Source organism: Nerophis ophidion, linkage group LG15, assembly GCF_033978795.1.
Source record: "Nerophis ophidion isolate RoL-2023_Sa linkage group LG15, RoL_Noph_v1.0, whole genome shotgun sequence".
Taxonomy (NCBI): domain Eukaryota; kingdom Metazoa; phylum Chordata; class Actinopteri; order Syngnathiformes; family Syngnathidae; genus Nerophis; species Nerophis ophidion.
The window spans coordinates 16,755,878-16,778,826 of record NC_084625.1 but is presented as its reverse complement, the minus strand read 5'-3'; the positions used below and the strand labels follow the sequence as shown (position 1 = coordinate 16,778,826).

Sequence of the window (22,949 nt, the reverse complement as noted above, 5' to 3'; positions counted from 1 at the left end):
CTCAACACACCCTGAGAAAGTCTGACTCACCTCATCTTCTTTGGCGCCCCCTGCAGGCTGCTGGAGGAGCTGTTGCAGAAGGAGAAGGAGTACCAGCAGGTCCTGAAGGCCACATTGCAGCAGCGAACGCACGACCTGGAGCTGGTCCGGGTCCGACACAGACCAGCAGGTAAGACCCCTTCACTTTCAGCCCTGACAACTCGACTTCATTTTGTGGTTTTTCTTAGATATTTCACCGCCATCCATCTTCCACATTCCGGCAGACCACGAGCCTGATAAGCAGCTTACTGATTGGCTAAAGGAGCAGGGTGCGGACCCTGACACGATTGACAAGGTCTTCTTTTTTTGGATAGTTTTTTTCAAAACTTTCTGAAAGGTTAAACATTAGGAGTGTGCGAAAAAATCCATTCGAATTTGAATCGCGATTCTCACGTTGTGCGATTCAGAATCGATTCTCATTTTTTTAAAATTGTTTCTTTTTGTTTTTGTTTTTTTAAATCAATCCAACAAAACAATACACAGCAATACCATAACAATGCAATCCAATTCCAAAACCAAACCTGACCCAGCAACACTCAGAACTGCAATAAACAGAGCAATTGAGAGGAGAGACGAACACGACACAGAACAAACCAAAAGTGGTGAAACAAAAATGAATATTATCAACAACAGTATCAATTTTAGTTACAATTTCAACATAGCAGTGGTTAAAAATCCGTCATTGACATTATCATCAGACATTTATAAAAAAAAAGAACAATAGTGTCGCAGTGGCTTACACTTGCATCGCATCTCATAAGCTTGACAACACACTGTGTTCAATGTTTTCACAAAGGTAAAATAAGTCATATTTTTGGTTTGTTTAATAGTTAAAACAAATTTACATCATTGCAATCAGTTGATAAAATATTGTCCTTTACAATTATAAAAGCTTTATACAAAAATCTCGTACTCTGCTTGCATGTCAGCAGACTAGGGTAGATCCTGCTGAAATCCTATGTATTGAATGAATAGAAAATACTTTTAAATCAGGAAAAAATTGTTGTTGAATCGAGAATCATGTTGAATTAAAAAAAAAAATCGATTTTGAATCGAATCGTGACCCAAGAATCGATATCAAATTGAATCGTGGGACACCAATAGATTCGCAGCCCTACTAAACATCCATCCATCCATCCATTTTCAACCGCTTGTCCCGGGAGGTTAAACTTGGAGTAAACAAATTGCGCTGATCTCATCCCTGTGCTGCTCACAACCACTTGGGGACATATTTCGCTGGAATTTTTCTATTTCCGCAATCATGGTGTACTTAATATGCGGCTTGTACTTGCTGGGGATTCATTTGTGGCATATTCCGTATTCTCCGGGTTATAGAGCGCACCGGTATTTAAGTTGCACCCAGTTTTTAGAATAAATAAATATTTTTACATATACCAAACAGGTGTTGTCTCGATACCAATATTTTGGTAAAGGTACCAAAATAATTTCAATACTTTTTAGGACCATTCGATAATTTTCTAAATAAAGGGGACCACAAACAATGGCATTATTGGTTTTATTTTAACAAAAAAATCTTAGGGTACATTAAACATATGTTTCTTATTGCAAGTTTGTCCTTAAATAAAATAGTGAACATACAAGACAACTTGTCTTTTAGTAGTAAGTAAACAAACAAAGGCTCCTAATTAGTCTGCTGACATATGCAGTAACATATTGTGTCATTTTCCATTCTATTCATTCGTCAACATTATTAAGGACAAGTGGTAGAAAATGATTAATCTACCTGTTCATTTATTGTGTATATCTGCTTACTTTCTCTTTTAACATGTTCTATCTACACTTCTGTTAAAATGTAATAATTACTTATTCTTCTGTTTGGATGCTTTACATTAGTTTTGGAAGATACAAGGAAATTGGGTATCAATCCGATACCAAGTAGTTACGGGATCATACATTGGTCATATTCAAAGTCCTCATGTGTCCAGAGACATATTTCCTGAGTTTATAAACATAATATGCATTTTTAATAAACAAAAGATGTTGTTATGCCAAAAAATGTAGACTTCATAATAGTAGTATCGACTAGATACGCCCCTGTACTTGGTATCATTACAGTGGATGTTAGGTGTGGATCCACCCATGGTGGTGGGGGCGGTATAGTACTGAATATGATGCATTATATTAGTATCGCGGTACCATACTAAGACCGGTATACCGTACAACCCTAACCAGTACATAAGATTTTGTAAAGGTTTATTTACATACCTTAATTGTTTCCAAATAGTAAGTAAAAGGTGTGATCAAACAAAACAAAATGTCACCGTCATGGAACTACTAGCTGTGGAAGCTAGTAGCTCTCCAAGCCACTAAAAAAGATTCAATAACTCCACGGTGACATTTTGGTGAATTTACGAAACTGAAACAATACATACAGAATGCCACTGTAAGTTAATACAACTAAAAGAGTCACTTTGTTAGCATATTCGTCAATGCTAACGAACCTAGCTTAATTACATTCAGATAGTAGCTACAAATCTGCATGAAAACACATGTACAAACATCACACATGGGACGGTTTAGTAAGTGCGATTTTTTGTTTGAATGGTAAAACTTACAAACGTTGCTTGGAGTGACAAATTAAGGATTCTTTCGAGCAAAAACGCTATGGACAATTACACTCCGGTTAATGGCACAAAACAGGAAGTACATTTTCAACCCGCAGCATGTGCAGTGAGCAAACTTGTCCAAAAGATGGCGCCACAGCGCACACAATACCACAACTTTATAGTGTCTCTGTAAGTGTTCTATGAAAATTATTTGTTGAATACAAAAAAGTATGGTTGTTAGCAAAAAAAAATAAAAAAATGCATACATAACAGCCGCACTGTTCTATAAGCCGCAAGGTTCAATGTGTGGGAAAATAAACGTAGTCTTATAGTCTGGAAAATACGCTAAAAATATTTCGGAAAAGGACGTTTGTATTTTAAATAAATTCCAGGAAATATTCAGTCCATCATTTTGTGTTTGTACGATTGGTTTTAATTTAAAAAAAAAAAAGATTTGTTGCCACAGTTTCATAATCAATGCTGTAGGGCAGTGGTTCTCAAACTTTTTCACCAAGTACCAGCTCAGAAAACATTTGGCTCGCCAAGTACCACCATAATGAACAAACATTAACGGCCTACTGAAATGAGATTTTCTTATTTAAACGGGGATAGCAGGTCCATTCTATGTGTCATATTTGATTATTTCGCGATATTGCCATATTTTTGCTGAAAGGATTTAGTAGAGAACATCGACGATAAAGTTTGCAACTTTTGGTGCTGATAAAAAAGCCTTGCCTGTACCGGAAGTAGCAGACGATGTGCGCGTGACGTCACATCCTCCCATTGTTTACAATCATGGCCACCAGCAGCGAGAGCTATTCGGACCGAGAAAGCGACGATTTCCCCATTAATTTGAGCGAGGATGAAAGATTCGTGGATGAGGAAAGTGAGAGTGAAGGACTAGAAAAAAAAAAAAAAAAAGGACTAGAGGGCAGTGGGTACAATTCGGATAGGGAAGATGCTGTGAGAGGCGCCGTGGCAGCCGTGGGGGTGGCAGGACCACTTGTCCAGGCCCAACCACAACTTTGAACCTGACGCTGACGGTCAGGAGGACGCTGCTGACATTGATGCTGGAGTAGCACACGACATAGATCGCCTTCAGAACACAGAATGGTAAAAATGATAGCTGGATAATACACTGTACTTTGTGTGTGTGGTCCAATCCAACCATGTTTGCTTGACATCTCTGTTCCATAGTAAAGCTTGACTGTCATCTTTCGGGAATGTAAACAATGAAACACCGGCTGTGTTTGTGTTGCTAAAGCCGGCCGCAATACACCGCTTCCCACCTACAGCTTTCTTCTTTGATGTCTCCATTGTTCTTTGAACAAATTGCAAAATATTAACCAACACAGATGTCCAGAATACTGTGGAATTGTGCGATGAAAACAGACGACCTAATAGCTGGGCACGATGCTGGCACAAAATGTCCTCCACAATCCGTGCGTCATCATACAGAGACGTTTTCAGCAGGGTTTTTCAGCGCAAAATTTAAAATTGCACTTTAGTAAACTAACCCGGCCGTATTGGCATGTGTTGCAATGTTAATATTTCATCATTGATGTATAAACTATCAGACTGCGTGGTCGGTAGTAGTGGGTTTCAGTAGGCCTTTAAAGTGTTGTAGGCCTAAGTTTTTATTGAAAACGAGGCACTAGTTTCACTTAAAAATTATATATAAAATGTTTGTCCACTGTAACATTAAACATAGTTTGAACAGCGTTAGAATATAGGAATATAGGAAAATAAAACACTGTACTTTAATGAAGTGAGAATAACTGCTGTATTATATTATCACCTCATGTCTTTAGAATATTTCCCTCTACAGCGTCATCTCTCGGCATTTAAATTTATGGAGGAATTACGTTGTTTTTTTAAAAACATTTTTTACATTGTCTTTGTTTTCCTTCACAGTTTGTGCTTGAAGAATACACGCTGACAGACGTCCTAAGTGACATCACCAAAGACGACCTGCGCTGTTTACGCCTCAGGTATCGACAATTTTGAGTTTGTGCACCACTTACCACGTCACCACTATGCTCCTCCTCTTTAGGGGCGGAGTCCTATGCCGAATCTGGCGGGCCATTCAGAGGCACCGGGAGCGAGAGAGGCTGAGGGGCGACGAGCGTTCGGATGAGGACGTGTGACGTTCTTTCTGCCAAACCGCCATTGTGCCTTTTTCTCTCCTTACTGCCTTTTCGTTAACTAAGGGTGCAGCCACTACTCTTCCTAGCGTCGCACATTCGCAGCACTCACAATTAAAGAAAGATAAATAACCTATTGACCCAAATATAGGACAACCCGGAATAAATACAACGATTGTGGTATAAGACGACATTGAGTATAAACAACCAGGCTGTGTAAGTTGACCCTGAATAGAAGAGGACTGCACTATAAACCAAAAATTATACAAAACAACACAGATATAAGGGGACCCCGATCTAAGACAATTCTGAACATAAGACTGGAAATGTAAGACAACCCCGATATAAAACATTCCACGTCTGAGACAACAAAGATTAAGTCTCCCCAGATAGAAAATGACACCCATATAGGACAAGACTGAATATAAGACAACCCCAATGTAAGACGACCCAAGTATAAGATGACACCGATACAATAAGATTCGGCTTTAAGACGAGATTGAATGTAAGACAACCACAAATGTGGGACAACACTGATACAGTATAAGACCTCCGAGATATACGACCAAAATCTATAACAAGACTGAATATAAAGACGATCCTCATGTAAGACAAAACCAATATAAGAAAAGCTTTAATATAACACCCTCCTACAAGACAAGACTGAATAGAACACAACCCTGAATATAAAACGACACCTGTATAAGGCATGGTTGCTGCAAGACGACCCTGCGGGAAGACAAGACTGAATATAACACATCCTTTAACATAAGATGATTCGGATACAAAATAAGAATACAAGACAACTCTTGAATATATGACAACAAAAACCCTAATATAACACATGCTTAATATAAGACAACCCCTAAAATATGGATTCTGATACAAGCCACCCCAGAATATAAAACGCGAGTATAAGAGACTCTTGACATAAGACGATCAAAATATATTCCATGCTTGATATAAGAAGACCGCTGATATTAAACGACCCTGCAATAAGACAATACAGAGAATACAACAACTCTGAATATAAGATACTTCTGATGTAAGACAAGTTTGACATAAAACAACACGAATATATTACACGCTTGATATAAGACAACCCCTGATGTTCAACAACCCTGCTATAAGACAAGACTGATAATAAGACAACACCAAATGCAGGATAATTCTGATATAAGACGACCTTGGATATAAGACAAGGTTGATGATATAAGGCAACCCTAATGTAAGCAAATCCCAATATAATACACGCTTGATAAAAGATTACCCTTGAAATTACATTACCCTGCTGTAAGACGTGACTGAATATAAGTCAACACCAATATAAGACAAGCTTGATATCAGACAGCTCCTGATATTAAAACAACCTTGCTATAAGACACGACTGAAAATAAGACAACACTAAATTTAAGATCACTGAATCAAGACGACTCTGGATATAAGACAACCCTAATGCAAGCAAATCCCAATATAATACACTCTTGATAAAAGATGACTCTTTAAATTAAATTATCCTGATATAAGACTCGACCGAATATAAAACAACACCAATATAAGACCTGACTGAATATAAAACAACACCAATATAATACAAGACTGAATATAGGACAACACCAATATGAGACAAGCTTGATATAAGACAGCCCCTCATATTAAACGACCCTGCTATAAGGCACGACTGAAAATAAGAAAACACTGAAATTTAAGATCACTCAATCAAGACCACTCTGGGTATAAGACAAGCTTGATATAAGACAACCCTAATGCAAGCAAATCCCAATATATTACACTCTTGATAAAAGATGACTCTTTAAATTAAATTATCCTGATATAAGACTCGACTGAATATAAGACAACACCAATATAAGACTTGATTGAATATAAAACAACACCAATACAATACAAGACTAAATATAGGACAACACCAATATGAAACAAGCTTGATATATCCCAGCCCCTCATATTAAACGACCCTGCTATAAGACACGACTGAAAATAAGACAACACTAAATTTAAGATCACTGAATCAAGACAAATCTGGATATAAGACAAGCTTGATATAAGATAACCCTAATGCAAGCAAATCCCAATATAATACACTCTTTGATAAAAGATGACGCTTTAAATTAAATTAACCAAATATCAGACTCGACTGAATATAAGACAACACCAATATAAGACTTGACTGAATATAAAACAACACCAATATAATACAAGACTGAATATAGGACAACACTAATATGAGACAAGCTTGATATAAGGCAGCCCCTGATATTAAACAACCCTGCTATAAGACAAGACTGAGAATAAGAGAACACTAAATTTAAGATCATTCTGATATAAGACGACCCTGGATATAAGACAAGCTTGATATAAGACAGCCCTAATATAAGCAAATCCCAAATATAATACATGTTTGATAAGACGACTCTTTCAATTAGACTACCCTGCTACACGACTTGACTGAATAAAAGACAACAGCAATATAAGACTTGACTGAATATGTGACAACAGCAATATAAGACTTGACTGAATATAGGACAACAGCAATATAAGACTTGACTGAATATAAGTCAACACCAACACAAGACAGGCTTGATATAAGACAGCACCAATTTAGGACAATTCTGATACAAGACGACCCCAGATATAAGGCAAGATTGATGTAAGAATCCTTGATATACAGTAAGGCAACATTGAATATAAGATTATTCCGATACAGAACAAACAAAATAGACTTTTTCAATAGCTGGTTTTGGAAAAATAACTGGTAGATAACCAATAATATTGAATAAAGATGGATGTCATATTTATTTGCTGCTCTACAGTTGTTTGATTATTTATTATAGACATCTTAAAATTAGCATCACAGCTCCTGTGTTGTTTGCCAATTTGTCCAACCAATCTTTTTGTTCCACTGGTGTATGTGTGAGTGACAGGAAGAAAGGCTTAGTGAGAAGACGCAACCCGTTGGTTTTGTATGTGAAAAAATCTCAAGAATATAAGACGACTGTCCGGAGAAAAAATATCAATGTATCGTTTGTCTCTTCCATTGAAAATGTGAATGATGTCCTCCTTTTCCCGCAATCTACAAGACCACACCCCCATTTGCTGTAAGAAAAGAAGGTTTAAGTATGAAAAAGATGATGCTTATTTATTAAAATGTTACAGGTCATGACCAAACCAGCTATGATTTATGATCGCAGGGTGACACTTGCACACGTCAGCAAGAAGTCCCTTGTTTTCCTTCTCAAAGTCAAGTAGACAGTTGTATGGATGTTTTCTTTGACCCCGTGTGCTTCATGTTTGCTTTGCAATAAACCTGCAAATAATTAACTTTGTTTCATTTTCTGTCTTTTTGATATGCTGGATCAGTGGTTCTCAAAAGGGGGTACGCGTACCCCTGAGGGTACTTGCAGGTATGCCCAGGGGTTTGTGAGATTTTTAAAAAATATTCTAAAAAATAGCAGCAATTTAAAAATCCTTTATAAATATATTTATTGAATGACACTTCAACAAAAGATGTATAAGTTCATAAACTGTGAAAAGAAATGCAATAATGCAATATTCAGTGTTGACAGCTAGATTTTTTGTGGACATGTTCCATAAATACTGACGTTAAAGGGGAACATTATCACCAAACCTATGCAAGCGTCAATATATACCTTGATGTTGCAGAAAAAAGACCATTTATTTTTTTAACCAATTTCCGAACTCTAAATGGGTGAATTTTGGCGAATTAAACGTCTTTCTGTTTATCGGTCTCGTAGCAATGACTTCAGAACGTGACGTCTCTGAGGTAATACAGCCGCCATTTTAATTTTCAACACATTACAAACACCGAGTCTCAGCTCTGTTATTTTCCGTTTTTTCGACTATTTTTTGGAACTTTGGAGACATCATGCCTCGTCGGTGTGTTGTCGGAGGGTGTAACAACACTAACAGGGAGGGATTCAAGTTGCACCAATGGCCCGAAAATGCGAAAGTGTCTGCCGCCAGACCCCCATTGAATGTGCCAAAGTGTCTCCACATTTTACCGGCGATGACAGACATGGCACAGAGATGTATGGATAACCTGCAGATGCATTTGCAACGATAAAGTCAACGAAATCACAATGGTGAGTTTTGTTGATGTTGACTTATGTGCTAATCAGACATATTTGGTCGCAGCGTGACAGCCAGCTAATCGACGCTAACATGCTATTTACCGGCGGTGCTAAAGCAGACATGGCACAGAGATGTATGGATAACCTGCAGATGCATTTTCAACGATTAAATCAACTAAATCACAAAGGTGAGTTTTGTTGATGTTGTTGACTTATGTGCTAATCAGACATATTTGGTCGCAGCATGACTGCCAGCTAATCGATGCTAACATGCGACGCTAATCGATGCTAACATGCTATTTACACTTGCTGTATGTACATTTGAAACTAGATACCCACATTTAATGCGAAACAAACACTTACCAATCGACATATTTAAGTTGCTCCAGTGTCACAAGATGCGAAAGTCCTGATCGTTTGGTCCGCACATTTTACCGGCGATGCTAATAAGGCAGCCATGCCATGGGCCACTTCATTGGGTGCACCCTTGCTATGGCGGGATAGCGTCAATAGTATTTGCTCAATAGCTTCAGTTTCTTCTTCAATTTCGTTTTCGCTATCTGCCTCCATACTCCGACCATCTGTTTCAATACATGCGTAATCTGTTGAATCGCTTAAACCACTGCAATCCGAGTCTGAATCCGAGCTAATGTCGCTATATGTTGCTGTGCTATCCGCCATGTTGTTTGTATTGGCAGCACTGTATGACGTCACAGGGAAATGGACAGTCGTATCGCAAATAGCGAAAATCAAGAACTTTAAAGCCTTTTTTAGGGATATTCTGGGAGGTGTAAAATTTAGAAAAAAACTTCGAAAAATAAAACAAGCCATTGGGAACTGATTTTTATTGTTTTTAACCCTTTTGAAATTGTAATAATGTTCCCCTTTAAAGATTTATTTTTTGTGAAGAAATGTTTAGAATTAGTTCATGAATCCAGATGGATCTCTATTACAATCCCCAAAGAGGGCACTTTAAGTTGATGATTACTTCTATGTGTAGAAATCTTTATTTATAATTGAATCACTTGTTTATTTTTCAACAAGTTTCTAGTTATTCTTATATCTTTTTTTCCAAATAGTACAAGAAAGACCACTGCAAATGAGCAATATTTTGCACTGTTATACAATTTAATAAATCAGAAACTGATGACATAGTGCTGTATTTTACTTCTTTATCTCTTTTTTCCAACCAAAAATGCTTTGCTCTTATTAGGGGGTACTTGAATTAAAAAAATGTTCACAGGCGGTACTTCACTGAAAAAAGGTTGAGAACCACTGTGCTAGATTATTTTGATTGTTTTATATATTTCTCTGTAAAAAATGTTTTCATTTCTAAATTCAGAAAACAACAGCACAGGACTAATCAGTCATTGACGTCATTCTCGCGTTGTGTTTTTTTCCCATGTTTAAATTGCTCAAGACGGACAATATGTCTCATGTGCGAGTCATCAAAGACGCAGCGGAAGGTCATTTAGATAAAACGAGAGGCCGCAGAACGTCAAACATTTCCGTGATAAGAATCCAAAGTGTCCATTGGAAGATAAAGATTGTGTGATTTTTTTTCCACTCGTGACGCTTTATTTGTGCAGGGTGTGCGCTCCTGACTGGTTGTTTGTACAAACACAATGCAATCTATATTGGACACATACCAAATCTAATCACAAAGTACTATATTATTTTTTTTTTTTAAACTGATGGTCTTAAAATGGTAAATGGGTTATACTAGTGTAGTGCTTTTCTAACTTCAAGGTACTCAAAGCGCTTTGACACTATTTCCACAATTACCCATTCACACACACATTCACACACTGATGGAGGGAGCTGCCATGCAAGGCCCTAACCACGACCCATCAGGAGCAAGGGTGGCAGGATGGGAGAAGCCAAGGATCGAGCCCGGAACCCTAAGATTGCTGGCAACATACATATATACAACATACATCTTCCAAAAAAAAAAAACTAATTAAATTCACATTAATGTAGCAAAATAAAAAAATCTTAATATCACGCTCCAAAACTGAATAGGATCTTAAGTTGAATAGGATCTTAAGTTAAAGTTAAAGTACCAATGTTTGTCACACACACACTAGATGTGGCAAAATTATTCTCTGCATTTAACCCATCACCCTTGATCACCCCCTGGGAGGTGAGGGGGAGCAGTGGGCAGCAGCGGTGCCGCGCCCGGGAATCATTTTATGGTGATTTAACCCCCAATTCCAACCCTTAATGCTGAGTGCCAAGCAGGGAGGTACTTTCTTTGAAGTGAACATTTTTTTCAAATTAGGTACATTTTAGTGTGTGTTAACACATGTTTATTGTTTAATGATAAAATATTTTTTAATGTAACATGAAAATGAGCTGATAAGGATATCTTGTTTTCTTTTGACATTTTTGAGTATTCATTCGCAAGTATTATAAAGTAGACTTTGCGTGTAGTTGCAATTCGAAGACATTAGATGGCAGTAGTTTATATGGTGTGTTGCCTTAAGGTAGGCCTGGGCACTTATTTTAACTCGGGGGCCACATTTAGAGAAAAAGATGTGTTCGGGGGAAGGTATATCTATTTTTAGGAACACTAATAAAAAAAACTCAAAATAATGTCTGATTGAATGCTAAAAACATTATGACAGACCGCCTTAAAAAACGTAATGGAATTTTACAATTTTCTATGATCGATAAAACACTGAATATTGACAAAATATGACTGTCACACCCTGGCATATTTTACAATCAAGTGAAACGCTACAAAAATGCAACAAACATTGAAATATGATCGCGAAGGGTACCAAATAAACCCACCTATAATCTGATATATCTGATATTTGCTGAATTTCCCCCAGGGATCAATAAAGTACTTTCTATTATATTCAGTTATATTCTTTATATCACTAAGCTTTCGAACATTGTTGAGAAAATCTCCTTCCTCGTCTGTGGAAACGCTTCCCGCCCACACTGCTTGGTGCCTCGTCTGAGCTGCTGTGACTTAGATTACCATAGTAACTAAGTAGATGAATTACCATGAATTGATTAAAGTGGACCCCGACTTAAACAAATTGAAAAACTTATTCGGGTGTTACCATTTCGTAGTCAATTGTACGGAATATGTACTGAACTAATTAAAGTTTCAATCAATCAAAGATTATCATAGTAAGTAATTAGATGACGATAGTAACTAATTAGATTACCAAAGTAACTAAGTAGATGACCATAGTAACTTGTTAGATTACCATAGTAACTAATTAGATGACCATAGTAACTAATTAGATTACCATAGTAACTGGAATCTTATCCGTAAGCGCAGATTCCAACCATTGAAATACTTTGTATAGTTGAAGACTTCGGTCATTAGAAAACATGACTGCACATCATAATTGCAGCTACACTTTCCATCTGAAAGATCTAAAAAAAATATTTAGGGGTGTAAATCTTTGGGCATCCAACAACTTAATCGGTTCCGATTCCTGGGGTGACGATTCGATTTAGAATAGATTCTCTATTTGGTATAATAATTGTTATTAAACTTTTTAAAAACAGGTTAAAATTAAGAAAAATGTCATTCTGGTTAAATGGAAATGGCCTAAAACGAATTTTTAAAATGTATTAATTAAAAAAAATTATGAATCTATTTAAAATCGGGATAGATAAGAATTGCGATTCCGATGGGTATCGACTTTTTTGTACACCATTACTTGCCTTAGGCAGGAAGTGGTGTTATCCTGCATTGACAAGCGGTGCGTCATCGGAGACGCCAGAGGTTGTTGTGATTTTAAGGATGCAGTTGAACGAGGATGGAGTGTGAGGTAAAAGGGGTATTTATTAACAAACAAACAAAAAGCGAGAGCAACAGAGAAGTGCTCTAAACGGAGATGCTACGGTATAACAAACACAAAACTAAATGCAAAACACTTACGGGAAATATAGAGCAGACGGCGTCTGCACGTACAAGTGTACTTGTGCTTAGCATGAAAAAAAAGGATCGTCTATGGCAGGGGTCGGCAACCTAAAATGTTGAAAGAGCCATATTGGACCAAAAAAAACAAAACAAATATGTCTGGAGCCGCAAATAAAATTAAAAGCCATATTGTCATGTCTTGTGATCATGTTTTCAATCAATCAATCAATCAATGTTTACTTATATAGCCCTAAATCACTAGTGTCTCAAAGGGCTGCACAAACCACCACGACATCCTCGGTAGGCCCACATAAGGGCAAGGAAAACTCACACCCAGTGGGACATTGGTGACAATAATGACCCAGTGGGACGTCGGTGACAATGATGACTATGAGAACCTTAGAGAGGAGGAAAGCAATGGATGTCGAGCGGGTCTAACATGATACTGTGAAAGTTCAATCCACAATGGATACAACACAGTCGCGAGAGTCCAGTCCAAACACAGCAGCGAGAGTCCCGTTCATAGCGGAGCCAGCAGGAAATCATCCCAAGGGTAGCGGACCAGCAGCGCAGAGATGTCCCCAGCCGATACACAGAGGGACATAGAAGAAAAAGAAAAGAAACGGCAGATCAACTGGTCTAAAAAGGGAGTCTATTTAAAGGCTAGAGTATACAAATGAGTTTTAAGGTGAGACTTAAATGCTTCTACTGAGGTGGCATCGCGAACTGTTACCGGGAGGGCATTCCAGAGTACTGGAGCCCGAACGGAAAATGCTCTATAGCCCGCAGACTTTTTTTGGGCTTTGGGAATCACTAATAAGCCGGAGTCCTTTGAACGCAGATTTCTTGCCGGGACATATGGTACAATACAATCGGCAAGATAAGATGGAGCTAGACCGTGTAGTATTTTATACGTAAGTAGTAAAACCTTAAAGTCACATCTTAAGTGCACAGGAAACCAGTGCAGGTGAGCCAGTACAGGCGTAATGTGATCAAACTTTCTTGTTCTTGTCAAAAGTCTAGCAGCCGCATTTTGTACCAACTGTAATCTTTTAATGCTAGACATGGGGAGACCCGAAAATAATACGTTACAGTAGTCGAGGCGAGACGTAACAAACGCATGGATAATGATCTCAGCGTCTTTAGTGGACAGAATGGAGCGAATTTTAGCGATGTTACGGAGATGAAAGAAGGCCGTTTTAGTAACGCTTTTAATGTGTGCCTCAAAGGAGAGAGTTGGGTCGAAGATAATACCCAGATTCTTTACCGTGTCGCCTTGTTTAATTGTTTGGTTGTCAAATGTTAGAGTTGTATTATTAAATAGAGTTCGGTGTCTAGCAGGACCGATAATCAGCATTTCCGTTTTTTTGGCGTTGAGTTGCAAAAAGTTAGCGGACATCCATTGTTTAATTTCATTAAGACACGCCTCCAGCTGACTACAATCCGGCGTGTTGGTCAGCTTTAGGGGCATGTAGAGTTGGGTGTCATCAGCATAACAGTGAAAGCTAATACCGTATTTGCGTATGATGTCACCTAGCGGCAGCATGTAGATGCTGAAGAGTGCAGGGCCAAGGACCGAACCCTGGGGAACTCCACACGTTACCTTAACGTAGTCCGAGGTCACATTGTTATGGGAGACACACTGCATCCTATCAGTAAGATAAGAGTTAAACCAAGACAGGGCTAAGTCTGACATACCAATTCGTGTTTTGATACGTTCTAATAAAATATTATGATCGACGGTATCGAAAGCAGCGCTAAGATCGAGGAGCAGCAACATAGATGACGCATCAGAATCCATCGTTAGCAATAGATCATTAGTCATTTTTGCGAGGGCTGTCTCCGTGGAGTGATTTGCTCTGAAACCGGATTGAAAGGTTTCACATAGATTGTTAGACGCTAAGTGTTCATTTAACTGTTCCGCAACAATTTTTTCAAGGATTTTTGAAATAAAGGGAAGGTGAGACACCGGTCGGTAATTTACCATGAGGTCAGGATCGAGGTTAGGTCTTTTAAGAAGAGGATGAATAACCGCTTTTTTGAATGCAACGGGAACAGTGCCCGAGGAGAGTGATAAGTTTATAATATTTAGCACTGATGGACCTAATAATACAAAAAGCTCCTTGATCAGTTTCCCAGGAAGAGGGTCAAGTAAACATGTTGTCTGTTTTATTCCATTTACACGTTGTAACAATTCCTCTAATGTTATTTCCTCAAAACGAGAGAAACTATTTTGGAGGGCAGTATCCGTCGTATATACAATCGTGTCAGTGTTAATAGAACCCCGTTGTAGCTGGGACGCATTGTCTTTAATCTCCTTTCTAATGACTTCAATTTTCTTACTAAAGAATTGCATAAAGTCATCAGCTGAGTGGGTTGAGCTACTGGAAGGAGTCCCTTGTTGGGTTAGCGATGCTACCGTACTAAACAAAAATGTAGGATCGTTTTTATTACGGTGGATGAGATTTGAGTAATATTTAGCTTTAGCTAAGGTAAGCATGCGTTTATAAGTTATTAAACCATCACTCCATGCTTGATGGTGCACCTCAAGTTTAGTCGTGCGCCATTTGCGTTCCAGCTTTCTACATAATAATTTCTGAGTTCTAGTTTCTTCTGTGAACCACGGGGTGCGTTTTTTTGGAGCCTTTTTTAACTTTAGCGGTGCTATGTTATCAATGGTTTCGCGCAGGGCGTCGTTAAAGTTGTTAGTGAGGTTATCAATAGAGCCCACATACTTTGGGAATGGTGCCATTACCGAGGGCAGTAGGTCAGCAAGAGTTGTCGTTGTGGCTGTATTAATGTTGCGGCTGCTATAGCAGGTATTATTATTATTAGTTTGACGAACATGCGTCTGAACCTCGAATTTTATAAGGTAATGATCGGACAATACTTTAGTATACGGGAGTATCGTAACTTTGGAAACGGTGATGCCCCTGACAAGCACTAGGTCTATCGTATTACCGTTGCAATGCGTGGGTTCATTTATTATTTGTGTGAGACCACAGCTATCAATTACAGTCTGGAGCGCTACGCTCGGTGGGTCCGATGGGGTATTCATATGGATATTAAAGTCCCCCATTATGATTATATTATCGGCGTGTGTCACTAGATCAGCAACGAACTCTGAGAATTCATTAATAAAGTCCGAATAGGGCCCTGGGGGGCGGTAGATAACAGCCAGGTGTAGAGGCAGCGGTGTGACAGACCTCATAGTAAGCACCTCAAATGATTTATATTTATTATTTATGTTAGGACTAAGGTTAAAGTTTTCGTTGTATATTAGTGCGACCCCCCCACCCCTTTTGAGCGGACGGGCAATATGCGCATGTGTAAAGTTAGGAGGACATGCCTCATTTAGCGCAAAAAAGTCGTTTGGTTTAAGCCAGGTTTCGCTGAGACCGATGACGTTAAGATTGTTGTCTCTGATAATATCATTAACTAACAACGTTTTAGGAGACAATGATCTTATGTTTAAAAAACCTATATTATAGGTAGTGGGCTGTTTTAGGGAGTTTTTGATCAAATTATCCATAGTAGCAATATTAATAATGTTGTGTTTATTATGCCCAGTGCATTTAGTATAGTTACGACCATATCTAGGAATTGATACGACAGGAATTTTCCGATTGTTTGATTGTTGCTTTGATAAACTGCACGCATCATGGTTAGCCACCTCAGTAACGGGGATTTTCCGATTGTTTGTTTGTTGCTTTGATAAACTGCACGCATCATAGTTAGCCACCTCAGTAGAACACATGTCCAACTCTGAAACACTCAAAGCAGAAAAAACTTGTTCTAATTTAACTGACTCCTTACCCAGACCAGTAGTCTCGCATTTTCCATCTAAATCCGTCTTCGGGATGGAGGAAAGTGGTGTTCTGTGGGGATTAGCCTTCTGCTTTGTTTTAAGCCCCGCTCGGCATCCGCGTTTCCGATCACACCGCTGGCGTCTGCTCCGTAGACGGCCCCCGCTGCTACTAGACTCCCCTGCTTCACAGGCCGCTGGATGTAGCCGCCGATGTATTCCCATGCTAGTTAGCATGTTTAGCACGCCCGCGTCTATCAGTCCAAAACGGCCCGATTCGTCCACATCCAGAAGTGTCTGGCGGTCGTACGTGATCACGGAGTGACCACGATGCGAGCCAGCCATAAAGTTTGTGGAATTGTCCGGTATTTCTGCCAAATGTTCCATCTTTAGCAAGAGCTCCTCGAGAGCGCAGCCCGTCCGGGCGCCGCCATCTTTTGTTATATTCTGTTTGTTTTAGACTCCATTAGTTCCTGTTTTTGCCCACCCTGATTTGTTTTAGTTTCCATGACAACTCATTAGTTTCACCTGTACTCATCTGGACTCACGCACCTGTGTTAATCATGTCACTATTATTGAAGCTTGTACTTGCCAGGCAGTCGGCCTGGCGTCATTGTTCTTTTCATGCTCTGTTCATGCTAGTTTTTTTCACCTCATAGTACATGCTGCTTGTTTTACGTCACAGTAAGTGTTTTTGTGGTTTCATGTCCATAGTCTGTTTCTAAGTTAGTTTTTGTTTCCCTACGCTAAGTTTGTGTCTCCGCCTTGTGCGCGCCTTTCATTTGTACTTTGTTAGTGTTAAAATTAAATCATGTTTTCACCTTCACGCCATCTTCCGAGTAGTCCGTCTGCCTTCCTGGGAGAACGACCCCGCAGAAAACAAACAAAAACAAGAAGAAAAAAAATACAAAAATGAGGGGTATTTTACTTAAACTAAGCAAAATTATCTGCCAATAGAACAAGAAAATTTGGCTTGTCAAGACTTTCCAAAACAAGTAAAATTAGCTAACCTCAATGAAACAAAAATACTTTAAAATAAGTATACTCTTACTAATAACAAGTGCACTTTTCTTGGTAGAAAAAAAAGCAGACCTTTTTGCTAAATATGTGGAAAAATATTCCTAAATTAAGTAAATGCTAGTGGCATTATCTTGACATAAAGAAATAAATTATTACTTAAAAAAAAAAAAAACTTTTATACTTGTGGGTGTTGATGACACAACTTTGCAACAGTTGATATTCTAGTTTCAAGCATGTTTTACTCAATATAGGTCATAAAATCTCAGCAACAAGCTGTAATATCTTACTGAGATCATTTAGGACCAAAACCCTTAAAACAAGAAAAACATTCTAACATAAAATCTGCTTAGTGAGAATAATTATCTTATCAGACATAAAATAAGCAAATATCACCCTTATTTGAGATATTTAATCTTACTTAGATTTCAGTTTTTGCAGTGTGAGAAGAATGACCTTATCAGACAGAAAATAAGCAAATGCCACTCTTATTTGCTTAGATTTTAGTTTTTGCAGTGCCGACACAAAGAATCTCCTACAAACTTGTACTTTTAGCGCTTGCATCATAACAAGGAAACACTCCTGCCGACATGTGCTCACACGCCCTCTGTGGTAATGTTACTATTTTTAGACCTTTTTTATGGCCTCACACACGGTTGCCTGATAATAGATTTCAACTCAATTGTGGTGAAACCAGATGACATCATATCTGACCTATTTGACACTAATGAAAAAGGATAAACAATTTCTTGTTTATACATGCAGAAAGTTGCAAAGACTAAAGAAATAAAACAATACAGTCCTAAATTAGTTGTTTAAACATGACATAATGTGGTTGCAATGCAGAAGATGTGGTGCAAACGCGCCTTCAGTGTCTGCAAGCAGGATAATGTGACAGCAGCAGAGCCATTTGATTGGACACTTAGTGAACACTTTCAGGTCATGCCATGACTTTGTTTTGATCATCATCAGCCAATCTTGTTTCATTGTTTTGGAAAAAAAGTTTCATGCTGAACAATGAGAAGAAACAAAGTCTGGGTTTTATATGCAGTAAATTATAGATTTACATGCAGAAAACACTGCAAAACAAAACATTTAAATAAGGAATGAAACGGATAAAATGGCATTTAACATGAATTTTACGTTTAAGACACTTGTCGGTTAAGACAGCAAAAGCTAAATTTCAGAGGATAATGACGCAAAATGCAACTAAAAAAAAGGTACAATTCTCAAGTGAAGGATTATTTTGGTCTAAAACAGGGGTCGGGAACCTTTTTGGCTGAGAGAATCCATCCATCCATCCATTTTCTACCGCTTATTCCCTTTCGGGGTCGCGGGGGGCGCTAGCGCCTATCTCAGCTACAATCGGGCGGAAGGCGGGGTACACCCTGGACAAGTCGCCACCTCATCGCAACACAGATAGACAGACAACATTCACACTCACATTCACACACGAGGGCCAATTTTAGTGTTGCCAATCAACCTATCCCCAGGTGCATGTTTTTGGAAGTGGGAGGAAGCCGGAGTACCCGGAGGGGACCCACGCATTCACGGGGGGAACATGCAAACTCCACACAGAAAGATCCCGAGCCTGGATTTGAACCCAGGACTGCAGGAACTTCGTATTGTGAGGCAGACGCACTAACCCCTCTGCCACCGTGAAGCCCCTAAATTTCAGAGGATAATGACGCAAAATGCAACTAAAAAAAAGGTACAATTCTCAAGTGAAGGATTATTTTGGTCTAAAACAGGGGTCGGGAACCTTTTTGGCTGAGAGAACCATGAAAGCCAAATATTTTAACATGTATTTCCGTGAGAGCCATGTCATATTTTTTAACACTGAATACAACTAAATGCGTGCTTTTTTTTTTAAGTAAAACCAACATTTTTAGAGTACAATAAGTCTCTAATTCTTTTTAATAACATTGTTATTTTTTGAACAGGTGCGGTACAAAACGGATGGATGGATTAGACTTAGACTTCCTTTTTTATTGTCATTTCAATTGGAACTTTACAGTACAAATAAGAACAACATTTCGCTGCATTAGCTCTTGGTAGTGCAGGATAAAAAAAAAGCAATAAGGTGCAGATATAAATAAAAATATTACTGTACAGATAAATACATTGCACTTTTTCACATGCGTCCATGTTTATGGATGTATGTTATATTGTCTTTTTTATTCCAGCGAGTTAATCCATTTTGGGGGGAGTTGAGGGAATAATTTAATTATGATGCGTTCAAGAGTCTTACGGCCTAAGGGAAGAAGCTGTTACAGAACCTGGAGGTTCTGCTACGGAGGCTGCAGAACCTCTTCCTTGAGTCCAGCAGGGAAAACAGTCCTTGGTGGGTGTGGGAGGAGTCTTTGCAGGTTTTCTGAGCCCTGGTCAGGCAGCGGCTTTTTGCGATCTCCTGGATAGGAGGAAGAGGAGTCCTGATAATCTTTTCCGCCGTCCTCAACACTCTCTGGAGAGATTTCCAGTCTGAGGCATTGCAGGCTCCAGTCCAGACAGAGATGCTGTTGGTCGGCAGGCTCTCTGTAGTGCCTCTGTAGAATGGGGGGAGGGAGCTGTGCTCTTTTCATCTGACGCAAAAAGTGCATGCGCTGCTGAGCTCTTTTTACAAGAGCTCCGGTGTGTAGGGACCAGGTTATATTGTCAGTGATCTGCACCCCCAGGAACTTGGTGCTGCTTACCATCTCCACCGCTGTGCCGTTGATGAAGAGTTAAAGTGCATGACAATATTTTATATTTTGAACGTTATTTTTAACATTGTGATTATCAGCGGAACTATTAATTACTTATCGTGTTAAACAATGTCAGCTGAGATTTATTGAGAGCCAGATGCAGCCATCAAATGAGCTACATCTGGCTCTAGAGCCATAGGTTCCCTAACCCTGGTCTAAAAGGACCAATAAGGAGAAATGTTTTTTTCCTGTGTACGATTTGTCTTAATGACCAAGTGGCTCGGTTAGTAGAGCGGCCGTGCCAGCAACTCGGGGGTTCTAGGTTCGATGCCCACTTCCGCCATCCTAGTCAATGCCTTTGTATCCTTCGGCAAGACACTTTACTCTCCTGCCCGCAGTGCCAGCCACACTGGTTTAAATGTAGCTTTAAGGCAGTGGTTCTTAACCTGGGTTCGATCGAACCCTAGGGGTTCGGTGAGTCGGCCTCAGGGGTTCGGAGGAGGTCAAAACACACCGAAGTCATCGTGTAAATACAAACTTCTCCCTATTGGCGTATTACGGATACGGCAACAGCTGACTGATTTGCAGGTGTGTAATTTGTTTTGAGTTGGTTTTGTTGTTTGAACAAGGTGATGTTCATGCACGGTTCATTTTGTGCACCAGTAAAAAAAACAAACATGGTAAAACATTAGTATAGGAAACATTGTCACCTTTAATTAATTGCTTATTAACATGCAAATTAGTAATATATTGGCTCTTAACTAGTCATTATTAAGTACTTATTAATGCCTTATTCGGCATTATAACCCTAACCCTCTAACCCTAACCAAATAACTCTAAATTAGGTCTTTATTACTTAGAATATGTTCCCATAGTGTCCAAATAACTCTAAATTAAGTCTTTCTTACTTAGAATACGTTTCCCATACTGAAGTGTTACCAAAAACATATAACTTTGTCTTGAATTTGATTTTTTTTTTTTTTTCACCAAAAAAGGGTTTGGTGAATGCGCATTAGAAACTGGTGGGGTTCGGTACCTCCAACAAGGTTAAGAACCACTGGTGTAGATACGGGTAAACCGCTTTGAGTCACCAGAGACAATTTACTTCACAAAGGTACGCATTCCATGTATTTTTCTGTGCAGATATTCATACATAAAACAAGTAAACATTATTATAGTATATATGTATGTATGTATATATGTATGTATGTATATATGTATGTATGTATATATATATTACATATATATATATATATATATATATATACATATATGTATACTATATGTACATATAAATGGCAAAACGTCATATTTTGAAAATAAATTTAGTAACTTTTTGTAAAAGTTTACGACTTTATATGATTACACAACTATCCTTTTCTTTTCCTTTTTTTTTTTTTTAACAAAATGCTTGCATGTTTTTTTTAGGGATTGTACCTCTGTCAACAATTGTACTTTTATGGCTATTGTGTTATCCTACATTAGTAGAGGTGGGAAGCTTTGGCCACCTCACGATTCGATGACGATTACAATTTAGGAGCTACGATTCGATTGAAAGTCGATGATTGATGCATCTTTATGTATAATGATGCAGTTTTTCATTTCTTATTGTTTCACTAATTAAGCGTTTATCACATGCAACTTTAAAACAGTTTAAAATAAAAGAGCTGGTCTTATCAATCAGTGAGGTCACTCCTTGCAGTCAGATAAATTTTAAAGCCCTAGCAAAACTGACTAATGATCTATTGCTAACGATGGACTCTGATGCGTCATCTATGTTGCTGCTCCTCGATCTTAGCGCTGCTTTCGATACCGTCGATCATAATATTTTATTAGAGCGTATCAAAATACGAATTGGTATGTCAGACTCAGCCCTGTCTTGGTTTAACTCTTATCTTACTGATAGGATGCAGTGCGTCTCCTATAACAGTGTGACCTCTGACTATGTTAAGGTAACGTGTGGAGTTCCCCAGGGTTCGGTCCTTGGCCCTGTACTCTTCAGCATCTACATGCTGCCGCTAGGTGACGTCATACGCAAATACGGTATTAGCTTTCACTGTTATGCTGATGACACCCAACTCTACATGCCCCTAAAGCTGACCAACACGCCGGACTGTAGTCAGTTGGAAGCGTGTCTTAATGAAATTAAACAATGGATGTCCGCTAACTTTTTGCAACTTAATGCCAAAAAAACGGAAATGCTGATTATCGGTCCTGCTAGACACCGACCTCTATTTAATAATACAACTTTAACATTTGACAACCAAATAATAAAACAAGGTGACTCTGTAAAAAATCTGGGTATTATCTTCGACCCAACTCTCTCCTTTGAGTCACACATTAAAAGCGTTACTAAAACGGCCTTCTTTCATCTCCGTAATATCGCTAAAATTCGCTCCATTTTGTCCACTAAAGACGCCGAGATCATTATCCATGCGTTTGTTACGTCTCGTCTCGATTACTGTAACGTATTATTTTCGGGTCTCCCCATGTCTAGCATTAAAAGATTACAGTTGGTACAAAATGCGGCTGCTAGACTTTTGACAAGAACAAGAAAGTTTGATCATATTACGCCTGTACTGGCTCACCTGCACTGGCTTCCTGTGCACTTAAGATGTGACTTTAAGGTTTTACTACTTACGTATAAAATACTACACGGTCTAGCTCCAGCCTATCTTGCCGATTGTATTGTACC

General features: G+C 38.6%; 1 protein-coding gene across 1 annotated transcript in view; it reads left to right on the top strand.

Moving 5' to 3' along the window:
- Positions 1–8,089, top strand: part of map3k15 (mitogen-activated protein kinase kinase kinase 15) — a 72,210-nt gene extending 64,121 nt beyond the window's left edge. Inside the window, exons 26-29 of the mRNA XM_061921553.1 lie at positions 57–169; positions 228–334; positions 4,521–4,597; positions 4,660–8,089. Coding sequence (XP_061777537.1) covers positions 57–169; positions 228–334; positions 4,521–4,597; positions 4,660–4,753 — 391 coding nt within the window. The 3' untranslated portion in view covers positions 4,754–8,089. The remainder of the gene's footprint in view (positions 1–56; positions 170–227; positions 335–4,520; positions 4,598–4,659) is intronic.
- The last annotated feature ends 14,860 nt before the right edge of the window (positions 8,090–22,949 follow it).